The following is a 25,553-nucleotide window of genomic DNA, read 5'->3' as shown; positions in this document are numbered from 1 at the left end:
TCCCTTTTTGAATAATGGAGTTACATTTGCTATCTTCCAATCTATTGGGACCTTCCCCAAATCTAGGGAGTTTTGGAAAATTAAAACCAATGAATCAACTATCATACTAGACACTTCTTTTAAGACCCGGGCACTTGTCAACCCGCAGCTCCAACAATTTACTCGGTACCACTTCCCTGGTGATTGTAATTTTCCTGAGTTCCTCCCTCTCTTCCATTTCCTGATTTATAGCTGCTTCTAGGATGTTGCTTGTATCCTCTATAGTGAAGACTGATGCAAAATACCTGTTCAATTCATCTGCCATCTCCTTGTTTTCAATGATCAATTCTCCAGATTAACTTTCCATAGGACCAACGCTCACTTTGTTAACTCATTTCTTTTTATAATATTTATAGAAACGCTTACTATCTATATTTATATTTCTGGCTAGCTTTCTCTCATACTTGAATTTTTCCCTCCTCATTAATTTTTTAGTCATCCTTTGCTGTTCCTTATATTCTGTCCAATCTTCTGGCCTTCCACCTGTCTTTGCACATTTATATGCTTTTTCTTTTAAGTTTGATACTATCTTTAACCTTTCTAGTTAACCACGGATGGTGCGTCCGTCCCTTGGGCTTTTTCTTACTCATTGGAATGTACCTATTCTGTACATTCTGAAACGTCCCATTAATATTAGCTGCTTCATCTCTATTGACCCATCCCTTAATCTAATTTGTCAATTCACTGGTTTCCCTTTATCCACAGCACATGTCACTTCCTCAAAGATCTCCAATAAATTGGTTAAACATGATTTCCCTTTCACAAAACCATGTTGACTCTGCCTGATTACCTTGAACTTATCCAAGTGCCCTGCTATAGCTTCTTTATTTATAGCTTCTAACATTTTCCCAATGACAGATGTTGAGCTAACTGGCCTGTAATTTCCTGCTTTCTGTCTCCCTCCCTTTTTGAATAAAGTAATTACATTTGCTACCTTATTTAAGTTTAAAAACATGGTCCCAGTCTCACATCTCTTTCTCTCAAACTAAATGTAAAATTCAATCATTAATTAATCCCATCTCATTGCACAATACCAGGTCTAGTATAGCCAGCTCTCTGGTTAGCTCCAGAGCATGCTGTTCCAAGAAACTGTCATGAAAATATTCTGTAAACTCCTCATCTAGGTTACCTTTCCCCATCTGACTTCCCCAGTCTATATGTAGATTAAAATCTCTCATGATTATTGTTGTGCCTTTCTGACAAATTCCCATTATTTCTTCCTTTTTACTCCATTCTACCATGTGGTTACTGTTAGGGGCCTGTACACAACTCCCACAAATGACTTCTTGCCTTTACCATTTCTCATCTCTACCCAAACCGCTTCCACATTCTGGTTTCCTGAGCTTAGGTCATCCCCCTCTGTTGTGCTAATACCATCATTAATTAACAGAGCCACCCTACCACCTTTTCCTCACTTCCTGTCCTTCCTAAATATCCTGTATCCTTCAATATTAAGGTTGCAATCCGTGTCCTCCTGCAGCCATATCTCCGTAATGGCTATCAAATCATACTTATTTATTTCTATGTGCGCCCTCAGTTCATGTTTTGTTATGAATGCTTCATGCACTCAGATACAAAGCCTTTAGTTTTAGCCTTTTATTCTTTTTATAACCTCTAGTCTCATCTGTTGATTTGTTGTTAGATTTGTACTCTATATCCCTTCCTGCCACAGTCTGGTTTCATTTCCTGTAATATTGATAAACTGAAAATGGTCCTCTATTCCTGCTAATTCTACGATTGCATATATGTGTTTCATTGGAGCTGAGTGCACAGCCATGCATCTGTGTGTTTGGTGGTAGCTAATCTTTCTCAGTCTGCACATATCTCTGCAGGTATGTCCACCAATGTGCCACAGTAATATGAAAACCCTATCTCAGCAGGCACTCCAGACAGTTCTGCCTCATTCCCCCACCCCTCCTCTTCCCCCTCCGCCTCCCCTCTCCTCCTCCCCTCCTCCTCGTCCCCTCCTCTCCTCCTCCCCTCCTCTTCAACCCCCTTCCCCGTCCTCCTCCCCCCTCCTTTTCCTCTCCTCCTCCCCCCTCCTTTTCCTCTCCTCCTCCCCCTCCTCCTTTTCCTCTCCTCCTCCTCCCCTCCTCTTCCTTCCCCGTCTTCCTCCTCCCCTCCTCATCCCCCCGTCCTCCTCCTCCCCTCCTCGTCCCCATCTCTCCTCTTCTCCCCCCTCTGCTCCTCTTCCCCCCTCCTCTGCTCCTCTTCCCCCCTTCCTCTGCTTCTCTTCCCCCCTTCCTCTGCTCCGCTTCCCCCCTCCTCTGCTCCTCTTCCCCCCTCCTCCTCCTCTTCCCCCACTCCTCTTCCCCCTCTTCCTCCTCTTCCCCCTCCTCCCCTTCCCCCCTCCTCCTCCTCCCCTCCTCATCCTCCTCTCCTCCCCCTCCTCCTCCTTCCCTCCTCATCCTCCTCTCCTCCTTCTCTGCCTCTCCTCCTCTTCCACCCTCTTCCCCCCCCACCCGCCACTTCTTCCCCCGCCTCTTCCCTACCCCCAACCCGCCTCTTCCCCACCCCTCACCTGCATCTTCCCCACCCACCACCCGCCTCTCCCACCCCCCGCCTCTATTCCTCCCCTCCCCTCCCCCGTTCTGCTCCCCCGCTCCTCATTCCTTTCTGTATTTCTGATTGCAGGCTCCTTGTTTATGGGAAATATTGCAGCCAGATGGAAACTTCCCAAAAAACCTTGGACCAACTGATGGCATCCCGGGAAGAAATTCGCAGCAAAATTGAGGTAAATCAAACCACGGGAGGTCATTGGATGGGAGTGATACAGACATGATACAAGGGTATAGGAATAATTCTTATGCTGTCTCCCTGACTCTCTCTCCTTGACTCTCTCTCCCTGACTTTCTCTCTCTTCCTGAGACCAGCACCTTCCAAACCCACAACCACTATCATCTAGAAGTACAAGGGCAGCAGACACATGGGAACACCACCACCTGGAAGTTCCCCTCCAAGCCACTCACCATCCTGACTTGGAAATATGTCACCATTCCTTCACTGTCGCTGGGTCAAAACCCTGGAACTCCTTCCCGAACAGCACTGTGGGTGTATCTACACCACATGGACTGCAGTGGTTCAAGAAGGTAGCTCACCACCACCTTCTCAAGGGCAACTAAGGATGGGCAATAAATGCTGACCCAGCAAGTGAAGCTCACTCTGTGAATGAATAAGAAATTCTCTCCCCCCCCACCGACTCTCTCTCTCTCTCTCCCCCCGACTTCTCTCTCTCTCCCGCCTGGCTCTCTCTCTCTTCCCCCTGACTCTCTTTCTCTCCCCTCCCCGACTCTCTCTCTCTCACTCTCTCTCTACCCCCCCCAATTCTCTACCCCTCACCCAATTCTCTCTCTCCCCTCCACGATTCTCTCTCCCCACCCCCCTGATCCTCTTTCTCCCCCCGATCCTCTCTCTCTCCCCCCGACTCTCTCTCCCCCAATTCTCTCTCTCTCTCGCCCCCGACTCTCTCCCCTGCCCCCCCTCGACTCTCTCCCCTGCACCACCCCCTGACTCTCTTCCCTGCCCCCCAACCCCATCCCCTGACACACTCTCCCTGAATCTTAAGTGAGTGGACAAAAACTTGGCAGATGGAATATACTGTGGGAAAATGTGAGGTTATGCACTTTGGCAGGAAGAATAGAGGAGCTGCATATTATTTAAATGGAGAAAGACTGCAGAAAGCTGGAGCACAGAGGGATTTGGGGCTCCTCATGCTTGAATCCCAAAAGCTAACATACAAGTTCACCAGGTAATGGAGAGGCTAATAGAATGTTGGCCTTTATTTCAAAGGGAATGGAGTATAAAAATAGGGAAGTCTTGCTAAAACTATACAAGGTACTAGTTAGACCACAGCTAAAATACTGTGAACAGTTTTGGACCCCTTATCTAAGGAAAGTTATACTGACGTTGGAGGCACTCCAGAGAAGGTTCATTAGGTTGATCCTGGGTATGGAGGGATTTTCTTATGAGGAGAGGTTGAGAATGTTGGGCCTGTACTCATTGGAGTTTAGAAGAATGAGAGGCGACCTTATTGAAACATATAAGATTCTTAGGGAGCTCAACAGGGCAGATGCTGAGAGGTTGTTTCCCCCTGTGGGAGAGTCTAGGACCAGAGGGCATAATCTCAGAGTAAGGGGGTGCCCACTTAAGACAGAGATGAGGAGGAATTTCTTCTATCTGAGGGTAGTGAATCTGTGGAATTCTTTACCGCAGAGGGCTGTAAAAGCTGGGTCGTTAAATATATTTAAGGCTGAGATAGACATTTTTAATCAGTAAGGGAATCAAGGGTTATGGGGAAAAGACAGGAAAGTGGAATTGTGGATTATCAGTTCAGCTTTGATCTCATTGAATGGCGGAGCAGACTTGATTGGCCAAATGGCCTACTTCTGCTCCTACGTCTTATGGTCGTATTGTGGTCTCTCTCTCTCCCTGACACACACTCTCTCTTTCTCTTTCTTTCTCTCTCTCGGTCTGCCCCTCTCTTTCTGCCTGTCTCTCCCTAGGTCAGTCTCTCTCTCTCCCCCTTGGTCGATCTCTCTCCCTCCCTCGGTCAGTCTCTCCCTCTCCCTCCCTCGGTCACTCTCTCCCTCTCCCTCCCTCAGTCAGTCTCTCCCTCTCCCTCCCTCAGTCAGTCTCTCCCTCTCCTTCCCTCGGTCAGTCTCTCCCTCTTCCTCCTTCGGTCGGTCTCTGTCTCTCTCTCTCTCCCTCGGTCTCTCTGTCTCTATATCTCGGCCTATCTCTCTCCCTCGGTCTCTCTCTCTCCCTCTCTCCCTCGGTCTCTCTCTCTCTCTTTCTCTCCTTCGCTGGGTCTCTCTCACGCTCTCTGCCCCCTCTTGCTCAAGCGTGGCCTGTATCGCTCGCGCACGCCCTGTCTCATTTGCTCTCCTATCCAGAATATGAGTTGCTGATAGTTTCCTTGTTTAACTCTGTGATTCATAAGAACTTAAGAAATAGGAACAGGAGTAGACCATTCGGGCCCCTTGAGCCTGCTCTGCCATTCAATAAGATCATGGCTGATGACCTTGTATTTTGAATTCCCCATTCCCATTTAACCCCAATAACCTTTGATTCCCTTGCCTAATAAGAATCTATCTACCTCTGCCTTAAAAATATTCAATGACCCCACCTCCACCGCCTTCTGAGGCAGAAAATTCCAAAATCGCACAATCCTCTGAGAGAAAAAATTTCTCCTCATCGCTGTCCTAAAAGGGTGACCCCTAATTTTAACTCAGTGTCCCCTAGTTCTGGACTCACTGACAAGAGGAAATATCCTTTCCACGTCCACCATGTCAAGGCCGTTTAGGATCTTGTATACTTCAATCAAATCACCCCTCGCTCTTCTAAACTCCAGTAGAAACAGGCCAACCTTTCCTCATAAGACAACCCACTCATTCCAGGTATCAATCTAGTAAATCTCCTTTGAACCGCCTCCAATGCATTTACATCCTTCCTTAGATAAGGAGACCAAAACTACATAGTATTCGAGATGCGGTCTCACCAAAGCCTTGTACAACTGAAGCATAACATATTTACTTTTATGTTCAATCCCTCTCGTAATAAAGGATAGCATTCCATTAGCCTTCTCAATTACTTGCTGTATCTGCATACTAACTTTTTGTGACTCATGTACTAGAACACCTAGATCCCTCTGCACCTCAGAATTATGCAGCCGTTCTCCATTTAAGTAACTATTTTTTGTTCTTCCTGCCAAAGTGAACTACTTCACATTTCCCTGTATTAAACTCCATTTGCCAGATCTTTGCCCACCCTCTCAACCTATCCATATCCATCTGCAACCCCCTCATGTCCTCTTCACAATATACTTTCCTACCTATCTTTGTGCAATCTGTAAATTTAGCTACCATGTCTTCACTCCCCTCATCTAAGTCACTTATGTAAATCGCAAAAAGTTGAGGCCCCAGCACAGGCCTCTGTGGGGCTCCACTCATCACATCCTGCCAATCAGAAAAAGACCCATTTATGCATACTGGCTGCTATATGCCGGCCAGCCAATCTTCTATCCATGCTAACATGTTACCCTGACACCATGCGTTTTTATTTTCTGCAATAATCTTTGATGTGGCACCTTATCAAATGCCTTCTGGAAATCCAAGTACAGTATGTCTACAGGCTCCCCTTTATCCACTGCGCTTGTTACTCCTTCAAATAACTCCAATAAATTGGTTAATCATTTTCCTTTCACAAAACCATGCTGACTCTTCCCAATTGCCTTGAGCTCTTCTAAGTGCCCAGCTATAACCTCCTTGATGATTGATTCTAATAACTTCCCCACGACAGACGGCAAGCTAACTGGCCTACTTCCTGTTTTCTGACTCCCTCCCTTCTTGAATAGAGGGGTTATATTTGCTACTTTCCAATCTTATGGAACCTTTCCAGAATTTAGTGAATTTTGGAAAATTAACACCAGCGCATTGACTACCTCATTAGCCACTTCTTTTAAGACCCTAGGATGTAGTATTTTGGGACCCGGAGACTTGCCAGCTTGAAGCTCCATTGGGACTCAGTTTGCTCAGTGCCGTTTCCCTAGTGATTTCAATTTCACCAGGTTCCTCTCTCCCTTTCACCTCCTGATTTGCAGCTATGATTGGAATATTATTTGTATCCTCTATAGTGAAGACAGAAGCAAAATATTTGTTCATTTCTTCCGCCATTTCCGTATTATCTACTATTAACTCCCCATTCTCACTCACTTTACTCATTCCCGCTCTCATTCAGCCACTAGAAAGTGAGATCCATTTTGAATTGAGAGTAACAAAGGGCCCTTTATCCTCAACATTTCTGACTTGTGTTTCAATAAATATTTTTGTTTTCTTTGTGCAGGAGTGCACCCTGAAAGTTCAGGAAGGGAAATTTAAGCTGCAAGATCTGTTGGTTGTTCCCATGCAGCGAGTTTTAAAATATCACCTCTTGCTGAAAGTAAGTGTCAGCTGGAGCCAGGAATCATAAGCATGGGTCCGGGGTCCAGGCGAGGGGGCGGGGCCGAGGTCAGGGCTGAGGGGGGCGGGGCTGAAGGAGGCTGGGCCGGGATCGGTGCCGAGGGGGGCGGGGCCGAGGGGGACGGGTCCGAGGTCGGGGCTGAGGGGGGCGTGTCCGATGTCGGGGCTGGTCGGAGTGAGGGGCGGCTCCGAGGTCGGAATGAGGGGGCGGGGCCAGGGGCGGGTCCGGAGCAGCATCCTCTGTGGTACTCGGAATAAGTTGCTCTGATGGACTGAATCTGTCGTCCAGGGTCTCCCCCCACCCCTCGTCCGCCCCTGACCGTGTTGTTGTTTATTATTCAATGAAACAGCTCAATCTCCTCACTCGGCATCGCTGTAAACTCAGAATGTGTCTTGTTTCATCCCTAGGAGCTGCTGAGTCACTCAAATGACCGTCCCGAGAAAGAGCAACTGAAGGAGGCTCTTGAGGCAATGCAGGTGAGGGCCCTGGAGGGAGAGCACCGCCGGTCTCTTTCGGATGCTGCAGACCCTATTTTCCAGATTTAAACAGATCGAAATTTGAACCTGATTCTGAAATTCGCAGCGAATGTTGCTCACATTTCCCGTTTCTTAGTGTGAATTTTTAAAAATAAATATTTTAGTTATATAAAGGAAACATAAGTACGCATGAACATAAGAAACAGGAATAGGCCATTCAGCCCCTCCAGTCTGCTCCACCATTCCATTCGATCATGGCTGATCTTCTTGCGTTTTGATTTCCACTTCCCATCTACTCCCAATAACCTTTGATTCCCTTGCCTAACAAGAATCTATCTACCTCTGCCTTAAAAATATTTAATGACCTGCCTCCACCACCTTCTGAGGCAGAGAGTTCCAAAGTCGCACAATCCTCAGAAAAAATTTCTCCTCATCTCTGTCCTAATTTTAAAACAGTGCCCCCTAGCTCTGGACTCACCCACAAGAGGAAACATCCTTTCCACGTCCACCTTGTCAAGACCATTCAGCATCTTGTATACTTCAATCAAATCACCCCTCACTCTTCTAAATTCCAGTGGATACAAGCCCAACCTGTCTAACCTTTCCTCATAAGACAGCCTGTTCATTCCAAATATCAACCTAGTAAATCTCTTTTGAACCACCTCCAATGCACTTACATCCTTCCTTAGATAAGGAGACCAAAACTGCACACAGTATTCGAGATGCTGTCTCACCAATGCCCTGTATAACTGAAGCATAATATCCTTACTTTTTTGTTCAGTCCCTTACATAATAATGGATAGATTTCCATTAGCCTTCTTAATTATTTGCTGAACCTGCATACTAACTTTTTGTGACTCATGCACTAGAACACCTAGATCCATCTGCACCTCAGAATTCCGCAGTTGCTCACGTTTACTTTTTTATTCTTCCTGCCAAAGTGAACTTCAGATTTTCCCACATTGTTCTTCAACTGCCAGATTTTTGTCCAGTCACTCAAACTATCTATATCTGTCTGCAAACTCATGTCCTCTTCAGCCTATTTTCCTACCTATCTTTGTGTCATCTACAAATTTAGCTACCATGCCTTCGCTCCATCATCAAAGTCAATGATATAAATTGTAAAAAGCTGAGGCCCCAGCACAGACCCCTGTGGGACTTCACTCGTCACATCCTGTCAATCAGAAAAAGACCTATTTATGCATACTCTCTGCTTTCTGCCAGCCAGCCAATCTTCTATCCATGCTAATATGTCAACCCCTACACCATGTGCTTTTCTTTTCCACAATAACCTTTGCTGTGGGACCTTATCAAATGCCTTCTGGAAATCCACCTACAACTAAAAGTGATATGTTACATATTAAACACGTGCATGTTTTAATCATTTTAGTTTATTTTCAAGTTTTTATTTATGTTCATTTATTTTAATTTAAAAAACCTTACTATTCCCTGTGGTCTTTGCTTTTGCTATTACGAAAACCTTACAGTTACCAATAAATTGTACCAGTATTTCAAAGATGAAAGAGCAAAGCAAGTAACATACTTACCAACCAATCACTTACCCAGTTCCCAGTATGATGTCACACATGATTTTCTCCAAATCTTGCCAGTCCACTGAGACGCACCTTCAGCAGCAGCTTTATCGCTCGGTCTCGCTCCTTCTCACTCTCTTTTATCTCTCAGCTCCGCTCTCGCTCCTTCTGACTCTCTTTTATCTCCCAGCTCCACTCTCGCTCCTTCTCACTCTCTATCTCCTAGCTCCCCTCTCGCTCCTTCTCACTCTCTTTTATCTCCCAGCTCCGCTCTCGTTCCTTCTCACTCTCTATCTCCTAGCTCCCCTCTCGCTTCTTCTCACTCTCTTTTATCTCCCAGCTCCGCTCTCGCTCCTTCTCACTATCTTTTATCTCCCAGCTCCGCTCTCGCTCCTTCTCACTCTCTTTTATCTCCCAGCTCCGCTTTCGCTTCTTCTCACGCTTTTTTTATCTCCCGCTCCTCTCTCACTCTTTCTCGAGCTCTTTTATCTCCCGGTTCCTCTCTTGCTCCTTTTCTTGCTCTTTTATCTCCCAGCTCCTCTCTCACTCCTCCTCGTGCTTCTTTTTCTCCTGGCTCCGCTCTCGCTCCTTCTCACTTTTTTTCTCCCAGCTCCGCTCTCTCTCCTTCTCACTTTTTTTCTCCTGGCTCCGCTCTCGCTCCTTCTCACTTTTTTTCTCCCAGCTCCACTCTCGCTCCTTCTTGCACTCTTATTTTCTCCCGGCTCCTCTCTCGCTCCTTCTCACACTCTTTTATCCCCTGGGTCCCTCCCTCGCTCCTTCTTGCTCTCTTTTATCTCCAGGCTCCTCCCTCGATCCTACTCGCTCTTTTATCCCCCAGCTTGTCACTCATTCCTTCTCACGCTCTTTTATCTCCCGGCTAATGCAAACATCCTGTCATATTTGATAATCTGTACCTTTGACATTATTGGTGTCTTTAAGACTTCAGTATGAGGCAGTGGATTGGTCAGTCAATAAATGCCCAGTCCTAAATCGCACACAGGCAGATGCGTGCATGCACAGGCACAGGCACACGCAGACATACTGTTATGACACCCCCCCACCCACCAAAGTGAGGTTCCCCAAGGTTGTTGATCCAGATGAGACCCATCAATTTGCCACCATCTGGCTGGGATACCCTCAACTTGTTATGCGCCGGGTGAGGAGGGATGAACTGGCTCCTTCTTTATTCAGCAACCCCCCATCCCCTCTCTGGTGGTCGCAACGAGTTTTAATCTAAAAAGGATCCCTTTCGCGGATACCTTTTTCTCAAACCCAGTTGTCCTGGTTTTGAAGGAGCCAATTTGATCAGACTCCCATGAGTTAAAGGTAACAATAAGTTTACTAACCACTAAAGGCAAGAAAGGATAAACCACATGCATACACAGTCATACAGGTTAAAAGTAAGAAATTAGCTCGAAGTAAGTGAACATATATCCATATATATATAAAAAAAGGTATACAGCATGATCCTTGACTCGAAGGGAGTAGGCGATTGAGCGTTGCAGCTGTTGCAATTCAAGATTCCAGTAGAATTGACTCCGGTAAACGAATAGTCAGATTCTAGTAGAGTTGACTCTGGTAGATGAATAGTCGGATTTCGGGTTCCAGTAAAGTTGAATTTTGTAGAGAGGGAGAGAGATCAGGATACCTGTAAGATGGCGATTTGCAGGGGTACTGTATGTGGCTGTTACTCCTGAGTCAAACTTCCAACACTTGCTCTCTCTCAGAACACCCACCAACAGACAGACACTGAGGCAGCTTTTCAGCTCATTTTTAACCCCTTCTTTGTATATTCCAAGTGGGAAGCGAATTCACAGATCTGTCTGGGCATTGCTCACAGGATTTCTTGATGGGATGATACTCATCTCCTATTATGTCCCATTGTCTCTACCAGAGGGAGCAATTAGTTTCTGGATCTCTTTAGAAATACTTATCTGGCAACAGGGTGGGGTTCCATTACCTCTTAGGGAGTCACCCTGCAGCATTCCAGCCAGTGGGTTGTGTACATTTTTAAAAACTCAGGCCTTATTTTTAAAGTCCAATATTTCCGGATGCATTTCGGTGTTTTTCCTTCATTACCCTGACAACACATAGACACACGCACACAACTCACATACAGGCAGACATGCACACGCAACACACACAGGCAGACACACACACACACACACACACACACACACATTCATGGCTCCATCTATTTGGGAATAACTGATTTCACTTTGTGTTAATTTTGGCCTCAGTGTCCCAGTTTAGGTAGCTGATTAAGTGCCTGTTGTAGGGTGTTGGATGCTATTTGGTATCTTAATGAAGTCTTCGTAGTCTTAAGTAGGTTAACTGTCAGGATTTATTAACTACAAGGACTATGTAGCTATATACTGTAAAAGGTTCAAGCTAAGAGCTGTCTCCGTGCTTGCTGGTACACATGGCTCAGGCCCACACTACACTGACCCCTAGGTGTGGGCCATGTGCCCTCTTAAATCACTGTGTGGGTGGTACTGTACTCAGTCACACATGAACCCTGTATGTGCCAGACTGTTATATTGCATGAGAGCCCAGATTAGGTTCACAGTGATGCACCATGGTCAAACATCCAGCCACACTTGCTGCCAGGGTTCACACATGAAATGTGACCCTTTGGATAAGGAGCTGTACAGTTGGGTGCTGCCTGTGAAATGCTAACCCAGCCAGAAATAGCATTGAAGGAAAGAGGGAGCAGGAAGAAGTTATTAACAAAGACTTAGGGCAAGAGTTTAGTTCATTCAAAACCCACCCACTTGCACGAGTTAAAATCGAGCCAATTGACTGCAGTTGGCCAGTCCATGTCAATTAGATGTACAAGATGGCCACCTAGGTCTCATGATTGGGACCGTAGTCAGACCACATGTAACACAGAGCTCGGAACTGGCAGAATTTGGACAAAGAAATGGAAACAGGTCAGAATATTGAGGGTCAGATTCATGTCAAAGGTTAAATTGGGCATAGCTCAGTTTCTTAGCAGGGAGAGCTGCTGAGGCTGCTGTGTGAAGTGACTGTGAGAGTTGTTCCATTGCAGGATTTAGCGATGTACATCAATGAAGTTAAGAGAGACAACGAGACCCTGAAGAAGATCTCGGAATTCCAATGTTCGATAGAGAATCTGGTGAGCAGGGATTCTGTGATACAATGATGAGTGCACATTCACCCACTGAACCCTCATTAACAACCCACTCACCGACACTGGACACGGCCCACCCCCCCACCAGCGGACCCCGGGCACAGCCCCCCACCCCCCCCCCTGCATTGGCCCAGGGCACAGCCCCCCCGCACTGACCCCGGGCACAGCCCCCCCTGCACTGACCCCGGGCACAGCCCCGCCGCAACGACCCCAGGCACAGCTCCTCCCCCCTGACCCCGGGCACAGCCCCCCCTGCACTGACCTCGGGCACAGCCCCCCCTGCACTGACTCCGGACACAGCCCCCCCTTGCACTGACCCCGGGCACAGCCCCCCCTGCACTGACCCCGGGCACAGCCCCGCCGCAACGACCCCGGGCACAGCCCCTCCCCCCTGACCCCGGGCACAGCCCCTGACCCCTGGCACAGCCCCTCCCCCCTGACCCCGGGCACAGCCCCTGACCCCAGGCACAGCCCCGCCCCCCTGACCCCGGGCACAGCCCCCCCCGCACTGACCCCGGGCACAGCCCCGCCGCACTGACCCCGGGCACAGCCCCGCCCCCCTGACCCCGGGCACAGCCCCCCCCGCACTGACCCCGGGCACAGCCCCGCCGCACTGACCCCGGGCACAGCCCCCCCCGCACTGACCCCGGGCACAGCCCCGCCGCACTGACCCCGGGCACAGCCCCGCCGCACTGACCCCGGGCACAGCCCCGCCGCACTGACCCCGGGCACAGCCCCGCCGCACTGACCCCGGGCACAGCCCCCTCCGCACTGACCCCGGGCACAGCCCTGCCGCACTGACCCCGGGCATAGCCCCGCCACACTGACCCCGGGCACAGCCCCGCCGCACTGACCCCGGGCACAGCCCCGCCGCACTGACCCCGGGCACAGCCCCCCCGCACTGACCCCGGGCACAGCCCCCCCCGCACTGACCCCGGGCACAGCCCCGCCGCACTGACCCCGGGCACAGCCCCGCCGCACTGACCCCGGGCACAGCCCCGCCGCACTGACCCCGGGCATAGCCCTGCCACACTGACCCCGGGCACAGCCCCGCCGCACTGACCCCGGGCATAGCCCCACCACACTGACCCCGGGCACAGCCCCGCCGCACTGACCCCGGGCACAGCCCCCCCGCACTGACCCCGGGCACAGCCCCGCCGCAACGACCCCAGGCACAGCCTGGCCGCACAGACCCCGGGCACAGCCCCTCCCCCCCCGACCCCGGGCACAACCCCCCCTGCACTGACCTCGGGCACAATACCCCCTGCACTGACCCCGGGCACAGCCCCGCCGCACTGACCCCGAGCACAGCCCCGCCGCACTGACCCCGGGCACAGCCCCCCCGCACAGACCCCGGGCACAGCCCCTCCCCCCCCCGACCCCGGGCACAACCCCCCCGCAATGACCTCGGGCACAGCACCCCCTGCACTGACCCCGGACACAGCCCCCCCTTGCACTGACCCCGGGCACAGCCCCCCCTGCACTGACCCTGGGCACAGCCCCCCCTGCACTGACCCCGGGTACAGCCCCTCCCCCCTGACCCCTGGCACAGCCCCTCCCCCCTGACCCTGGGCACAGCCCCGCTCCCTGACCCCAGGCACAGCCCCCACCCCCCCCTGCACTGACCCCGTGCACAGCCCCGCCGCACCGACCCCGGGCACAGTCTTTCATTTTTTTATTCATTCATGGGATGTGGGCTTCTTTAGCTGTTGCCCATTCTCTAATTGCCCTTGTTCAAGGGGCAGCCACATTGCTGTGGGTCTAGAGTCACAGGTAGGCTAGACTAGGTAAGGACGGCAGATTTCCCTCCATAAAGGGCATTAGTGAACCAGATGGACTTTTACAACAATCGGCAATGGTTTCATGGTCATTATTAGACTTTTTAATTCCAGATTTTTATCTAATTCAAATTCCATCATTTGCCGTGGCAGGATTCGAACCCAGTCCCCAGAGCATAACCCTGGGTCTCTGGATTACTTGGTCCAGCATCAATACCACCATCACCATCACCACAGCCCCTCACTGACCCTCCATTGACCCTAGGCACAGCCCATCAGTGATCCCTCACTGACTCCGGACATTGGCCTCACAGCGACCCCAAACTGAGTTCAATGATTCACTTCCCATTGTAAAGGCCGCATTGAGTGCCCACTAATAGAGAGTGCGTTAAGCAACAGTAGGAAATCAGAGGCTGGCGCATCTGCGGGAAGCGTCAATATTGGGTTTATCACAGACTTGCTTTGTTTTGACAGCAAACATCGCTGGCAAATTATGGGAGGCCGAAGATTGATGGAGAATTGAAAGTCTGTTCCACGGTTAATAGAACAAAACAGGATCGGTGTGTATACCAGAGGTTGAAGGTCAGAGTGCTGAGATGCACCAGGTTAAAGGTTGAGGTGTTCATCTGCTTGTAGCCGGGGTTCGATGTTGACTGGCCCGTGTTCTGATGGAGCTTACGGAGCTGAAATTAGGCTTCACCTGGGGAGTGAGGTTTATAAATTCTTATGGTGCCCCGTAGTGGATTGTATGAGGGACTCCTTCAAAAAAAGACGGACTTGCATTTCTATAACATCAACCTCAGAATATCTCAAATCCATTCACCACTGAGTGTGTGTGGGACCCATGCCCCAGTGAGTGTCAGTGTGTGTGGGACCTGTACCCCAGTGAGAGTCAGTGTGTGTGGGACCTGTACGCCAGTGAAAGTCAGTGTGTGTGTGGGACCCATACCCCAGAGAGTGTCAGTGTGTGTGGGACCTGTACCCCAGTGAGAGTCAGTATGTGTGGGACCGTACCCCAGTGAGAGTCAGTGTGTGTGGGACCCGTACCCCAGTGAGAGTCAGTGTCTTTAGGAGTGGTGGGTGGGTTGCCAGAGTTAGAACTGAAGCAATAACGTCTTGTTTGTGTTTTTACAATGCTGCAGTTATAATTTGCAGCAATATTGCTGTTTGTGTTCCAGGTACCTGTTCCTCTTCGATAAGGCAGTGATTGTCTGCAAGAGGAAAGGCTACAGCTATGAACTGAAAGAGACGATCGATCTACAGTCTCATAAAGTGACTGATGACCCAATGAATAACAAGGATTTGAGAAAGGTAACTACTGAATGTGAATTCCTGACTCAAACGCACAGACTTTACATAATTGCAGAATACTGGGGAAGTGAAATTTCTCAATCAAGGCCTGTGTTTCACAGACTTGTCTTTCTGGACGATGGTGTGAGCAACTGAGAGTGCGTGAGTGTTGAGGAGGTGTGAGTGAGTGAGCAAGCGTTGGGGGAGTGTGGGCAAGTGAGCGTTGAGGAGGTGTGAGTGAGTGAGCAAGCGTTGGGGGAGTGTGGGCAAGTGAGCGTTGGGGAGGTGTGAGTGAGTGAGCAAGCATTGGGGGAGTGAGAGTGAGTGAGTGTCGGGGTAGTGCGAGTGAGCGAGCGTTAAGGGAGTACAAGGGAGCATTGGGGGAGTGTGGGTGAGTGAGCATGGGGGAGTGCGGGTGAGTGAGCGTTAAGGGAGTGCGGGTGAGTGAGCGTTGGGGGAGTGCGGGTGAGTGAGCGTTGGGGGAGTGAGAGTGAGTGAGCGTTGGGGGAGTACGAGTGAGTGAATGTTGGGGGAGTGCGAGAGTGAGCGTTGGGGGAGTGCAAGTGAGTGAGCATTGGGCGAGTGCAAGTGAGTGAGCGTTGGGGGAGTGCGAGTGAGTGAGCGTTGGGGGACTGCGAGTGAGTGAGCGTTGGGGGAGTGCAAGTGAGTGAGCGTTGGGGGAGTGCGAGTGAGTGAGCGTTGGGGGAGGGCGAGTGAGTGAGCGTTGGGGGAGTGCAAGTGAGTGAGCGTTGGGCGAGTGCGAGTGAGGGAGCGTTGGGGGAGTGCGAGTGAGTGAGCATTGGGGGAGTGCGAGTGAGTGAGCGTTGGGGGAGTGCAAGTGAGTGAGCATTGGGGGAGTGCGAGTGAGTGAGCGTTGGGGGAGTGTGAGTGAGTGAGCGTTGGGGGAGTGCGAGTGAATGAGTGTTGGAATGCGAGTGAGTGAGGGAACGTTGAGGGAGTGCGAGTGAGTGAGGGAACGTTGAGGGAGTGCGAGTGAGTGAGCGTTGGGGGAGTGTAAATCCTGACTCTGTTCTCTGTCAGGCTGCTCAGCTCTGGGACTGGCAGAAAACAACTAACTCTGTCCAGAATGGGGCCTGGTGCTCTGCTTGGTAGGAAGCTTCCGGTGGATGATGTCTGGTCCTTCATTTTATTAAGCTTCTAGCACAATGTTACATGATGGTGTAAATGAGGGGGGTGGGTATGGCAGTATTGTCACTGGACTAGTAATCCAGAGACCGCGGGTAATGCTGCAGATCCAGGTTTCAATCCCACCACTTAAATTCAATAAAAATCTGGAATTAAAACTCGAACGATGATCATGAAATCGTTACCGGTTGTTGTAAAAATCCACCTGGTTCACTAATGTCCTTCAGGAAAGGAAATCTGCTGTCCTTACCTGGTCTGGCCGACATGTGACTCCAGACCCACAGCAATGTGGCTGACTCTAAAATGCCCTCTGAAATGGCCGAGCAAGACACTCAGTTGCATCAAACCGCTACAAAGTCACAAAAAAGGAATTAAACCGGACAGACCACCCCGCATCGACCTAGACACTGGAAATGACAATGGCAATCTCAGCCCTATCAACCCTGCAAACTCCTCCTTACTAACATCTTGGGGCTAGTGCCAAAATTGGGAGAGCTGTCTCCCAGATTAGTCAGGCAAAAGCCTGACATACTCATCCTCACAGAATCATACCTTACAGATAATGTCCCAGACATCACCATCCCTGGGCATGTCCTGTCCCACTAGCAGGTCGGACCCAGCAGAGGTGGTGGCACAGTGGTATTCAATCGGGGGAGTCCTTAACATCGACTTTGGACCCCATGAAGTATCATGGCATCAGGTCAAACATGGGCAAGGAAACCTCCTGCTGATTACCATGTACTGCCCTCCCTCAGCTGATGAATCAGTGCTCCTCCATGTTGATCGTTACTTGGAGGAAGCACTGAGGGTGGCAAGGGCGCAGAATGTACTCTCAGGGAACTTCAATGTTCGTCACCCAAGAGTTGCTTGGGAGCACCACCACAGACCGAGCTGGCTGAGTCCTAAATGACATAGCTGCTAGATTGGGTCTGAGCAGGTGGTGAGAGAACCAACAAGAGAGAAAAATATACTTGACCTCTTCCTCACCAACCTGCCTGCCACAGATGCATCTGTCCATGACAGTATCAGTAGGCGTGACCACCGCACAACTCTTGTGGAGACGAAGATCCATCTTCACATTGAGGATACCGTCCATCGTGTTATGTGGCACTACCACCGCTCTAAATGGGATAGATTTCAAAAAGATCCAGCAACTCAAGGCTGGGCATTATGAGGTGCTGTGGGCCACCAGCAGGAGCAGAATTGTACTCAACCCAGCATATCCTGCACTCGACAATTGCCAACGAGCCGGAGATCAATCCTGGTTCAATGAAGAGTGCAGGAGGGCATGCCTGGAGCAGCACTGGACATATGTAATAATGAGGTCTCAACCTGGTGACGCTACAACACAGGACTAGTTACGTGCCAGACAGCATAAGCAGAAAGTGATAGACAGGGCTAAGCGATCCCATAACCAACAGATCAGATCTAAGGTCTGCAGTCCTGCCACATCAAGTCGTGAATGGAAGTGGACAACTAAACACCTCACTGGAGGAAGAGGCTCAATGCTGGGGGAGCCCAATACGTCAGTGCAAAAGATAAGGCTGAAGCATTTGCAACAATCTTAAGTGAGAAGTGCTAAGTGGATGATCCATCTCGGCCTTCTCCGGAACTCCCCAGTATCACAGATATCAGTCTTCAGCCAATTCAATTCACTCCACGTGATATCAAGAAACGGCTGAAGGCACTAGATGCTGCATAGGCTATGGACCCTGACAATATTCCGGCAATAGTACAGAAGACTTGTGTTCCAGAACTTGCCACGCCCCTAACCAAGCTGTTCCAGCACAGCTACAATACTGGCATTTACCCAGCAATGTGGAAAATTGCCCAGTCCTGTACACAAAAACAAAACAAATCCAACCCAGCCAATTATGACCCCATCAGTCTACTCTCCATCATCAGTAAATTGATCGAATTTGTCATAGACAGTGCTATCAAGTGGTATTTCCTTAGCAATAACCTGCTCACTGATGCCCAGTTTGGGTTCCGCCAGGGTCACTCAGCTCCTTGCCTCATTACAACCTTGATTCAAACATGGACAAAACCCGAGGTGAAGTGAGAGTGACTGCCCTTGACATCAAGACAGCATTTGACAGAGTGTGGCATCAAGGAGCTTGAGCAAAATTGGAGTCAATGGGCATCAGGGGGGAATCTCTCGCTGGTTGGAGTCATACCTAGCACAAAGGAAGATGGTGGTGGTTGTTGGAGATCAATTATCTCAGTCCTAGGACATCACTGCAGGAGTTCCTCAGGGTAGTGTCCTCGGCCCAACCTTCTTCAGCTGCTTCATCAATGACCTGCCTTCCATCATAAGGTTAGAAGTGGGAATGTTTGCTGATGATTGCACAATGTTCAATATTCGAGACTCCTCAGATACTGAAACAGTCCATGTCCAAATTCAGAAAGACCTAGACAATATCCAAGCTTGTGACACAAGCTTGAGCAAGTGACATTCGCCCCATACAAGTGCCAGGCAATGACCATCTCCCACAAGAATGAATCTAACCATCTAATCATTCAATGGCATTAACATTGCTGAATCCCCCACTTCCAACATCTTGGGGTTACCATTAACCAGAACCTGAACTGGACTAGGCATAAAAAAGGGCAGATCAGAGGCTGGGAATCTTGCGGCGAATAACTCACCTTCTGACTCCCCAAAGCCTGTCCACAATCTACAAGGCACAAGTCAGGAGTGTGATGGAATACTCCCCACTTGCCTGGATGAGTGCAGCTCCAATAACACTTAAGAAGCTTGACACCATCCAGGATAAAGCAGCCCACTTGAATGGCACTCCATCCACAAACATTCACGCCCTCCACCACTGATGCACAGTAGCAGCAGTGTGTACCATCTACAAGATGCACTGTAGGAACTCACCAAGGCTCTTTCAACAGCACCTTCCAAACCCACGCCCACTACCATCAAGAAGGACAAGGGCAGCAGATAGCTGGGAACACCACCACCTGGAGTTTCCCCTCCAAGTCACTCACCATCCTGACTTGGAAATATATCGCCGGTCCTTCACTGTCGCTGGGTCAAAATCCTGGAATTCCCTTTCTGAAAGCACTGCGGGTGTACCTACACCACATGGACTGCAGTGGTCAAGCAGGCAGCTCACCACCACCTTCTCAAGAAAAAATAGGGATGGACAATGAATGCTGGCCCAGCCAGCGAAGCCCACATCCCATGAATGAATAAAAAACATTGAGGGAGTGAATCCCACAATCACACTTAATGATCTTTCACGTTTGTTAAATCTGACTCTGTGCTGATGATTTCTCTGCTCTGTCCTTTCATGCCTCTCAGTCCCATGGGAAGATGGTGAGTATGTGTAAATGAGCTGTGTGTAAATGAGTATGTGTAAATGAGCTGCTTAGGAAACTCTGAAAAGAACCTCAGAATAGTTTGTGCTACTGGTTATTGGTGACCATTTACCCAGTGATAGTTTGTGCTGCTGGTTACCGAATGAATGTTTACTTGGTGAAGATTTGTGCTCCGCACAGTCTGTGACCTTCTTGGAGTTCCAGTTTCTCACAGCTGCTCAGGTTCTCGTTCTGCCAGTCATTTAAACAGGGAAAGAATGTAATGTGAGTGAGCAGGGACTAGCGTGTGTTGCTGTCTGATCGTGAGCCGTTTTTTCAGAGGAATGGGAGAGATTGCAGCTGCTGCTTCATAAAAGCCTGTGATTTACGGCTGAAATGAGAGCAGCAGTTTGAACACAATTACAGAATGTTAAATAAACAGATGTACCAAGGAAACAGCAGCCAGTTGAACTGGAAGGTTGCAAGTCTGGTTAAAGCCAGTATTCCCAGTATGGGACAGGACAGGGGCTACAGATTCAGCTGGTGTTGTTGGGAAGAGACAGTGACCTGCTTCATCCTAAATATTACAATGAGCTTGACTAGATTCCTAATCAAACTTTTCTACCAGGGCTGGTTGCATAACCTGGACTCGGAACAAAACAAGTGCTAAGTTAGAAATCGTTAGCACAACGATTAGCACAGGCTAATAGGAGGCGAATTATATCATCTATCAGCTGCTGGAGCCAGGGGCGGGGGAGATCAGAGTGGGACCAGAGATGGGCTTCGGGGCATTGCAGAAGTTGAGGTGGCGGAGCTGAGGATGGGCAGTCAGAGCACAGCTGAAGTTTGTGGGGGTAGGGGGCTGCTGTCAGAACAGGGCTGGAGGACTGCAGCAAAGTTGAGGAACGTTCAGCTTGAAGCAATGACGTTCTGCAGGAAGAAGGTTTAACTCTTGACAGTTTCCAAAGGATTTGAGACACCTGTGCCTCTCAGGTGCTTGATTTTCCCCTCGGTCTGTTGAATTGCCCCTCGGGCGGGCGATGAGCCCCTCAGATGGGTGAATTGCCCCTCGGGCGGGAGATGAGCCTCTCGGGCAGGTGAATTGCCCCTCGGGCGGGTGATGAGCCCCTCAGGTATGCCCTGGTTTGTGGAATCATTGCTTCTGACATTGTGTCTGTGTTTATAACCTGGGGAATTTTACTCTTATATTTTCCAGTGGTCCTACGCTTTTTATTTAATTCACCTTCAGGGGAAACAGGGTTTCCAACTGTTTTGTAAAACGGAGGATATGAAGAGGAAATGGATGGAGCAGTTTGAAATGGCAATGTGAGTCATGTGTCTGAAGCTATGATCTGCCTGAATGTGACTGTGAGCCACAGTTCAAGGCTGCCTGTTCTGACCTGAACTGAAATTGAACTTGTGAAAGCAGCTTGGAGAGATTGCTGTGAATGGGTTTATTATCTCATTATTCATTGTAACTAGAATATGTTCCCCTCTCCTGAAACATGTGTGGACAATGATCGATTTAGTGAGTGGAAAAACTGGCAGATGGATTCAGTGTGAGATGATTCAATCTGGACCTAAGAGAGATTGATCAGAGCACAATATTTCCTAAAGTGAGGGGAGCAGAGAAATTTAGGGTCCAAGTAAACAATCACTTAAAGCTGCTGGACTGGTAAAAAAAAATTCAAAAGATTAATGACATGTTGCTCTTTATCTCAAAGCAGCTGTAATATGAAGGGGTAAAAGTGATGTTACAGCAATACAAAACTTTGTTTAGACCCCATCTGGAGTAACTGTGTCAGTTCCGGGCACAACACCTCAGGAAGAGGAAGTATTGTCCTTGAAGAGGCTACAGCATAGATTCACCAGAATGATACCGGGGTTAAAAGGATTAAATTATGAGGATAGTTTACACAGAGTTACAGAGAATATACAACCCAGTAATAGGCATTCATTCTGGGCCAGTGCTTATGCTCCACTCGCGTCTCCTCTCATCCTTCCTCATCTCACTCTATCAGCATAGCCTTCTATATTCCTTCTATCCCCTTCTGCTTCTAGCATATATCTCTACTTTCCAATTCCAATCCTCTGGAAATGAAGCCTCGTGCTTGATTTGCTTTTTTATGGTCTTATTTTAAAAAAACCTGCATTACTATTTTTAGTGATTTATGTATTTATTCCCCCAGAGCCCTCTGCTCCTCTTACTCATTTAGACTCATTTTCTGAGTAATAGCTTGTTGTTATTCTTACCCAATGTGATACGTCGTATTTATCAATGTTGAAATTAAGTTGCCAATTATAAGCCCATTCTACAAGTTTATTAATTTGTCATAATCCTTGTTATTCACTATTTCCCCCAATTTGAGGTCATCAGCAAATTTAGAAATTGTGCTTTTATTCCCAAGGTCTAAGGTTGTAAACAACAGTGGTCCCAGAACTGATCCTTGTGGGATCACACTTCCCATCTTCTGGAATAACTACCCTTTACTCCGACTCTCTGTTTTCTGTCTTGCATCTAACAAACAATCCACCTCTGCTACTTGTCCCTTGAACCCACATGCTCCAACCGTGTTCATTAGTTTATTTTGTGGCACTTTATCATAGACCATTTGGAAATCTAGATCCATCACATCTACTACATGATCCTCCTCTACTCTCTCTCTTACCTTTTTGAAGAATTCAGCATGCTTGGTGAAACTAGACTTTCCCTTTTGAAATCCATGCGGACTATTCACTATTAAATCTTTCATTTCTAGATAGTTTCCTATTCTCTCCTGGAGTAAGGATTCCATTGTTTTGCCTACCACTGATGTTAAGCTGACTGATCTATAGTTCCCTGGACATGTTCTATCGCCCTTCTCAGATATCGGAATTACATTATTTACCACCAGTCCTCTGATGTAATATCTGTTCCTAATGAATTATTAAATATGTATAATAGTTCTTCTGCTGTCTCTTCTCCAGATTATTTTAAAATGTGAAGATGCAATCCATCCAGATCAGGGGGTTTATCTTTCAATTTAATTAGTTTATTTAATATTTCTCCTTTTTTTATTTTAAATGCAGTTGTATAATTTCTAATCTCATCTTCTGGTGTCATGTCCATCTGATCCATGTGCCTGGTAAATACTGAAATGAAGTAAATATTTAATATTTCTGCCATTTTGCTCTCACTCTGTGCTTTTATCCTTCATGTCCATTAGCCACCCTGTTTTCATCCCAGCTTTCCATTATTCTATGTACCTGTAGAATAATATCATTTCATAGTTCCTCTTTGATATCCTCATTGTTTTTGACTCCTCTCTTAATGTCTTCACATTCTCCCTCGCTATGCTCTCCCCTGTTGCCCATGTAATTATGTTTTATGTTCCCTGCAGCGAGTGACTCACCTCCTGACTCCCCAAAGCCTACAAGGTACAAGTCAGGAGTGTGATGGAATATGCTCCATTTGCCTGGATGGGTGGCAGCTCCAATAACACTCAAGAAGCTTGACACCATCCAGGACAAAACTTGATTGGCACCCCATCCACAAACACTCACTCCCTCCACTACCGATGCACAGTAGCAGCAGTGTGTACCATCTACAAGATGCACTGCAGGAACTCATCAAGGCTCCTTCGACAGCACCTTCCAAATCCACAACCTCTACCACCTAGAAGGACAAGGGCAGCCGATACATGGGAACACCACCACCTAGAAGTTTCCCTCCAAGCCACTCACCGTCCTGACTTGGAGATATATCGCCATTCCTTCACTGTCACTGGGTCAAAATCCTGGAACTCCCTCCCTAACAGCACTGTGGGTGTACCAACACCACATGGACTGCAGCGGTTCAAGAAGGCAGCTCACCACCACCTTCTCAAGGGCAGTTATGGTTGGGCAATAGATGCTGGCCTAGCTAGTGACACTCACATCCCATGAATGAGTAAAAATAAAATTAGTGTAAATCTCTTTTTCTTATCAATTTTTGCCTTCTGTCTTTATTCATCCATAGAGTCCCACTAGTGTTTGTTTTGTTCTTTCCTTTCAGTGGAATATATTTTCCCTGCACTCTGTTGATCACATTTTTAAATACTTCCTGCGGCTCTTCTGCATCATTGTTTGCCAATATTGTTGTCCATTTTATTTTCCCATTTTCTATTCTCAGCTCCCCAAAATCAGCTTTTCTCCATACAAACAAGGAGCAGGAGGAGGCCATTTAGCCCCTCGAGCCTGCTCTGCCATTTAATGAGATCATGGCTGATCTGATAGTAACCTGAAATCTGCCTCCCCGATAGCCTATCACCCCTTTGCTTACCAAGAATATCCACCTCTGCCTTAAAAATATTCAAAGACTCTGATTTCACCACTTTTTCAGGAAGAGAGATTTCCAAAGACTCACCGCCCTGAGTGAAATAATTTCGTCTCATCTCTTTTTTCAATGGGTGACACCTTATTTTTAAACCATGACCCCTAGCTCTAGATTCTCCCACAAGAGGAAACATCCTCTCCACATCCACCCTGTCAAGACCCCTCAGGATCTTATATGTTTCAATCAAGTTGCCTTCTACTCTTCTAAACTCCAGCAGATACAAGCCTAACCTGTCCAACCTTTCCTCATAAGACAACTCACCCATTCCAGTCTGGCAAACCTTCTCTGAACTGTTTCCAACGTATTTACATCTTTACATAAGTAACCAGTACTGTACCCAGTACTCCAAATGTGGCCTGGACAACTAAAGCATAACCTCCCTACTTTTGTATTCAATTCCCCTTGCAATAAATGATAGCGTTCTTTTAGCTTCCTAATTACTTCCTGTACCTGCATACTAACTTTTTGAGATTCATGCACGAGGACACCCAGATCTCTCTGCACCTCAGAGCTCTGCAATCTCTTACCATTTAGAGAATATGCTTCTCTTTTATTCTTCCTGCCAAAATGGACAATTTCACATTTTCCCACATTATACTCTATTTTCCAGATCTTTGCCCACTCACTTAATCTATCTATATATTTTTGTAGCCTCCCTATGTCCTCTTCACAACTTACTTTCTTACCTATCTTTGTGTCATCAGTAAATTTGGCAACCAGCCCATCCATCCCTTCATCCAAGTCATTTATAAGAATTGTGAACAGTTGAGGTCCCAGCAGTGATCCCTGTGGCACACCACATGTTACATTGTGCCAACCTGAAAAAAAACCATTTATGCCTACTCTCTGCTTCCTGTTAGCTAGCCAATCTTCTATCCATGCCAATATGTTAACCTCTACACCATGAGATTTTATTTTCCACAATAACCTTTGATGTGGCACTTTATGAAATGCCTTCTGGAAATCTATTAATTGCAAATCTAATCTATTAACCCGGTTGTTGTCATGTTTATCTCCTTCTCAATTATTATCCTAAATCAGATTATATTATGGTTACCATTGCCCAGATATTCCCCTACTTTTACTTCTCTTATCTGCTCTGATTCATTCCCCATTACTAGTTCCAAAGGGGCAATTTCCCTTGTTGGGCTTTTTACATACTGGGTTAGAAAGGATCCTGTACACATTGGAAGAACTCCATTCCCTTATCCCCTTTATCTACCTCTTCTAGCCAATTAATATCAAGGTAGTTGAAATTCCCCATGATTATTCTTTTATGTTTTTTTACCCAATTCCCTAATTTATCTGCATATTTCTTCCTTTACCACCCTACCACTATTAGATGATCTGTAGACATGCATACATACAAATTAGGAGCAGGAATAGACCACTCAGCCCCTCGAGCCTGCTCCACCACTCAATAAGATTATGGATGATCTGATTGTAACTTTCTCCCTACTCCCTATAACCATTCACCCCCTTGCTTATCAAAACTACACCTATTAATGTGATTGATCT

General features: G+C 47.9%; 1 protein-coding gene across 1 annotated transcript in view; it reads left to right on the top strand.

The window, feature by feature from the left end:
- vav2 (vav 2 guanine nucleotide exchange factor) overlaps positions 1–25,553 on the top strand; it is a 204,361-nt gene that overhangs the window by 145,234 nt on the left and 33,574 nt on the right. Inside the window, exons 9-15 of the mRNA XM_041194013.1 lie at positions 2,674–2,773; positions 6,880–6,975; positions 7,404–7,472; positions 12,057–12,143; positions 14,411–14,496; positions 15,115–15,247; positions 20,898–21,007. Of these exons, the coding sequence (XP_041049947.1) occupies positions 2,674–2,773; positions 6,880–6,975; positions 7,404–7,472; positions 12,057–12,143; positions 14,411–14,496; positions 15,115–15,247; positions 20,898–21,007 (681 nt within the window). The remainder of the gene's footprint in view (positions 1–2,673; positions 2,774–6,879; positions 6,976–7,403; positions 7,473–12,056; positions 12,144–14,410; positions 14,497–15,114; positions 15,248–20,897; positions 21,008–25,553) is intronic.

Source organism: Carcharodon carcharias, chromosome 8 (assembly GCF_017639515.1).
Source record: "Carcharodon carcharias isolate sCarCar2 chromosome 8, sCarCar2.pri, whole genome shotgun sequence".
Taxonomy (NCBI): Eukaryota; Metazoa; Chordata; class Chondrichthyes; order Lamniformes; family Lamnidae; genus Carcharodon; species Carcharodon carcharias.
Note: the sequence above shows the minus strand (reverse complement) of the source record. Positions and strands in the feature narration are given on the sequence as shown.